The sequence below is a fragment of the Perkinsus marinus genome, assembly GCF_000006405.1.
Source record: "Perkinsus marinus ATCC 50983 genomic scaffold scf_1104296958234, whole genome shotgun sequence".
NCBI classification, from domain to species: Eukaryota; Perkinsozoa; order Perkinsida; family Perkinsidae; genus Perkinsus; species Perkinsus marinus.
Window position 1 is genome coordinate 665,369 of NW_003206847.1, and position 4,473 is coordinate 669,841.

Here is a 4,473-nt window from a genome sequence, read left to right on the forward strand (position 1 = left end):
CAGTCGAAACCTCGAAACTTAAATACTGATTTCTTTGACGCGAAATCCTCGAGACCGCCTATGATCAGAGGCGAGTGCGAGTCGACCTATTGGACACAAAAACGCTCCCTGGCCACCCCTACTACTATCAACCACTTTCTTCGTTATATGGAACTTCATAGAGCTGGGCAACCCTCCTAGGCCGGCTACATTGCCAACTGTCGAGACGACGCTCTTGTAAAGAGCGTTCAACATTTGGAATAATCACACTGAAGGAAAGGGGGGTAGTGATAGGATGCTACATGACCGAGTTCAGCTACACAGTCTGACAGACTCCCTCTGTTTGGCAATGTAAACTTAGCCACGATGGGGATGTAACCATGCAGTTTATTCTACGTGAAACATTTCGCTGCAGAGTACTCTGAGGCTTCAAGTTCGAACCCCGAGTGTTACTCCTTCCTTAGCCTTCATTCTAGGTACGCCAATTAGTAGAAACTGATTTGGACAAGTTTAACGGTGGCACAAACCGCCCTAGTAGCGCTGATATCGTCCAAGTTCACTTTTGTGGTAGGTCGTGTGAGCTCTCACGAATAATCCGCGACGAATCACACAAATCTGGCTCAACGGTTAAACTCCAACCAGACTAGTTGACTCATTCACAAAACGCTGTTAATAATACCAGAATGTGATAATCGTATTATATATGATGGGTATGTACTGCATCATGAATTGCAAGAATTCAACTCAAGAATTGCAGCCTGCGATTTATAAGGTGGAACTTGGCTGTACTGGTACTACTTCATTTGCTAAAGCATCTAGTTGGAATACAACTCATAATTTCAGTTGTTGCGTTAGATGGTTGGAAAAACCTAGTAGTACCAAAAATAGTGATATTATTCGAGTATCATAGAGCAACGTCTCAACTTCTAGTACCCAAAGAGAATATTTTCAGCCCACATGAATTATACGTTATAATGTAAACGCTTGAGATACACACTCGTGCCTTTATTATGTCCGCTGTGAATAAATCATCTAAGACGTTTTACCCTTAATACACTTCTTACTTGCAGTTACACAATTTCTTTTGGTTACATCGGCGAAATTCCGTGACACTTAGTAATGACTTCGCGACAAATACTCCAAGAGTCCCTCTGGGAACAATCGTATTCGTGGACATGAGCGCCAATGATAGATAATTCAATTCACTCGAGTAGTCGTTGGAGCGCGTTGAGGAGCGTTTCGTAGCGAATGAAAGCTTTCGCGCGCCCTACGATTCGGTGAACTCGGCGAATATCGGGACGACGAAGGAAGCCATTAGAAGCGAAGTTGATGCACATTGCCCTTCTTGTAGTTGCTAACCTCAACAATGGTCGTATTGTATATGAAGGTCGTCATTTTAGCGAGCTTCATCGCCGCAAGCGTCCTCCCTGATGCATCCACTGAGATCACCATGAATCAGCGAATCCTCGAGCTCGAAGCAAAGACTGCGAAGTTAGAACGACTCCTTGAGAGCTACGGCTCTGCTCCACATCGAGCCCTTGCTGATGACCCTACTGTTGCCGGCCTCGCTGATGCCACTGATACTATCTGGCTTATCATCTGTGGTGCCTTGGTGATGCTCATGCAATTCGGCTTTGCTGCATTGGAAGCTGGCTCCGTCAGGGCTGGCAATGTCCAAAACATCCTCCTCAAGAACCTGCTAGATGTCTCGGTGGGCACATTGTGCTGGTGGGCGTTGGGGTTCGGCATCGCCTACGGTGTTGGTAAAGCCCATGGCTTTTTCGGTAACGCTCTCTACGAATATAAAGATGGTAGCAGTACGCCTTCGGCTGGTGAGTACGCTTTCAAGGATTGGTTCTTCCAATGGGCTTTCTGTGCTACCGCTGCCACTATCGTCTCGGGTGGTGTGGCAGAGAGGGTGCGTTCGAGCAGTTATTTCGTTTATTCTGCTATGATGAGCGCTTTTATCTACCCTGCGGTGGTTCAGTTCACTTGGAGTGGTGATGGTTGGCTTTCCACAACTTTCGATTCGGCTTACTACGATTTCGCTGGTAGCGGTATTGTCCATCTTACCGGAGGTGTAGGGGCCTTGACTGGGGCGCTCATTCTTGGTCCTCGCCATGGCCGCTTCAAGGTGGACTATGATCAGAGCGAGTTCGATCCCCACTCCGTCCCTTTGATTGTCCTTGGTACTTTTGTTCTGTGGTTCGGATGGTTTGGCTTCAACGCTGGTTCCACTTTGTCCATGCATTCAAGTGAGAGCGCCTGGTTGGGTTCACTGGCGGCTGTCAATACTGCTCTGGCTGCAGCCGCTGGAGGTTTCGTCACCTTCCTCATACGCTTCCTATTCGTCAAGAAGTACGATGTGGTGGGTGTCTGTAATGGGATGCTGGCTGGTTTGGTGTCAATCACTGCTGGCTGTGCTAACGTTGTCCCGGGCAGTGCCATTGCTATAGCTACCATCGGAGCGGTAGTCTACCAGTTCGCATCTTGGAGCATCCAGAAATTGAAGATTGACGATCCACTCGACGCCTTTGCAGTGCATGGGGCCTGTGGTATTTGGGGCGTTCTCGCAGCTCCACTGTGGGATTACGAACAAGGTTTCGACGTGTTCAGTGCATCGCCCAACGTCTCGGTCGGCTACCAGTTCGGTATCCAGCTCTTGGGTGTTGTCGTGATTGTGGCCTTTGTCGGCGCAAGCAGTGCCGTTATATTCGGCTTCATGCGTCTCTTCAAGATCTTCCGTGTTAAAGAACATCATGAAGTGGCCGGTGTGGATGTCTCCAAGCATTATCACTCTCAAGCTTACAGACTCTCTGGGAGGTCGAAGGAGTCAATGGTCACTGCTGGCTCTGCCCTTGATGGCAGTGACCTTCCATCCGACAGCTGTTGAGAAGTAACTTGAATAGCCGAGAGGTCTTTATTACTGTCGGTCTGCGTCTACTTGGTGGCTGCTGTATTTTAGCTATTCCCCACATGTCGCTCCAATCTCGTAGTGAAATTTGTTGGGGGTTAATTTCTGTTGTGGGCATATCCCCCAGTCCCGTCGTAATGATGCTCCTCTCGTCCTACTATGGATGAGATGATTTTGCTTAGCATCATTTGCAAGTATTTCCGGTAGTTACCTAGAGGTCCACCGTAGTGACTTGCCAGCTTCTTAGAGTTTTCCCATGATATAATGATGTCTTAGCTGCATAGGTAGTCAGTTGTCAAAACAGTAGTAATGTCTCATTAATAGTCAACCTATTTCGTCTAACCGTGGTTCGTATGGATCGCGGGGTAGATTGGGGTATTTGCTTTGACGATGTTGAAGACTTATTGTTACACAGTGGGAAGGAGTGGGGTGTAGGTCTAGCAGAAATTGGTAGTTGCGAAGGGGAGATTCTCGATTTGGTTTAGGAAATTTTTATCCATCTATGAATCTTGGGTTCGTATTCTCGACTAGCAGACGGCTTCTTTTCGAAAGGCGCAGATCGTCTTATCTGTTTTCCGAAGGCAAGTTAATATAAGTAACATCGGTCCGTAGGTCGTCGATGGTGTTTGTGAGGAGGCAGAGAATCTACTAGCGAGCCAATCAGTGTCGATGCAAGTCAGAACATGTTGCACGCCGGCTTGACAGCTGTGAACTCGAGAAGATAATCGAAGACCCTCACGGATTTGGGCTGGGACAAGTCCTCCAGGGTTAATTCGGACCAAATTGGCATCACCAGGGGCGAATAGAACAAGTAACACCAGCACAGCTCTCGTATTAGATGTAATTCACATCTAGCCATGTACCCCAGGCATTCCTTCTTTCCGGAAGCCTTCTGTTGTATGCATGGGGATGGCGACCCGTCTGCATCTGCTCTTGCATAGTCCTTTGAGAAATCCAAAACTGTTCAACCGCACCACTGGGCGGCCCAGTGGACTTAAGAGACCTCCGAGTTGCGGAATTTTGTATTTTTTCCGCAAGTGAGCACATTAGTAATATCGCACATGAGAACTTGAGGGTGAACCACCTTGCAGTGTAACCTGTCCATATGACATCTTCGTCATCTTCATCTCGAGAGTATCGTCGGGCTGTAGAGGAGGAGAGGCAACAAGAGTTGGCGCGGATGGGGCAGCAGGCTGGCAACGTTCAGAAAAGTGAGTATGTGGTGATATCGCTCTGCTGTCAGTGGTGATGATTATGAAATAAGGAGCCGGCAGTTGCTCGGTGTTTAGTATCAGGGCTATTCTTGATCGAGTCGGGCCACTTGACGACATCTATGCCCTCCTATTCAGGGAAATCCGCCGATAAGTTGACTCCTAGTGAGCTGGAGAAGCGTAGAGTAGAGCGGAAGCACAAGGCTGAGAAGGCGTACATGTAGTGGATTCTCACGATGATATCGGTGAATGGAGGTATTTCTTTAATATTAGGTTCACTCGTCTCACTGAGCAGTTCGCCTCCAAAACCCGACCATGTAATAACGACGGTTCTTATGAGGGTCGGGAGGTGTATTTCTCCAGCCATCG

The 4,473-nt window shown here is 48.0% G+C and overlaps 3 protein-coding genes across 3 annotated transcripts in view; 2 read left to right on the plus strand and 1 right to left on the minus strand.

Moving 5' to 3' along the window:
* Positions 1–234, minus strand: part of Pmar_PMAR006229 (hypothetical protein) — a gene marked incomplete at both ends in the record, with an annotated part of 1,013 nt that extends 779 nt beyond the window's left edge. The window contains 2 exons of the mRNA XM_002774557.1: positions 40–86; positions 136–234. Coding sequence (XP_002774603.1) covers positions 40–86; positions 136–234 — 146 coding nt within the window. The remainder of the gene's footprint in view (positions 1–39; positions 87–135) is intronic.
* A 1,111-nt stretch (positions 235–1,345) lies between these two features.
* Pmar_PMAR006230 (Ammonium transporter, putative) lies at positions 1,346–2,872 on the plus strand (the record flags this gene model as incomplete). Its single annotated transcript, XM_002774558.1, has 1 exon — positions 1,346–2,872. One exon carries the CDS (start codon positions 1,346–1,348, stop codon positions 2,870–2,872), a length of 1,527 nt encoding a protein of 508 aa, XP_002774604.1.
* A 1,126-nt stretch (positions 2,873–3,998) lies between these two features.
* The window catches only part of Pmar_PMAR006231 (hypothetical protein), a gene marked incomplete at both ends in the record, with an annotated part of 2,735 nt that continues 2,260 nt past the window's right edge, over positions 3,999–4,473 (plus strand). The window contains 3 exons of the mRNA XM_002774559.1: positions 3,999–4,104; positions 4,243–4,324; positions 4,378–4,421. Coding sequence (XP_002774605.1) covers positions 3,999–4,104; positions 4,243–4,324; positions 4,378–4,421 — 232 coding nt within the window. The remainder of the gene's footprint in view (positions 4,105–4,242; positions 4,325–4,377; positions 4,422–4,473) is intronic.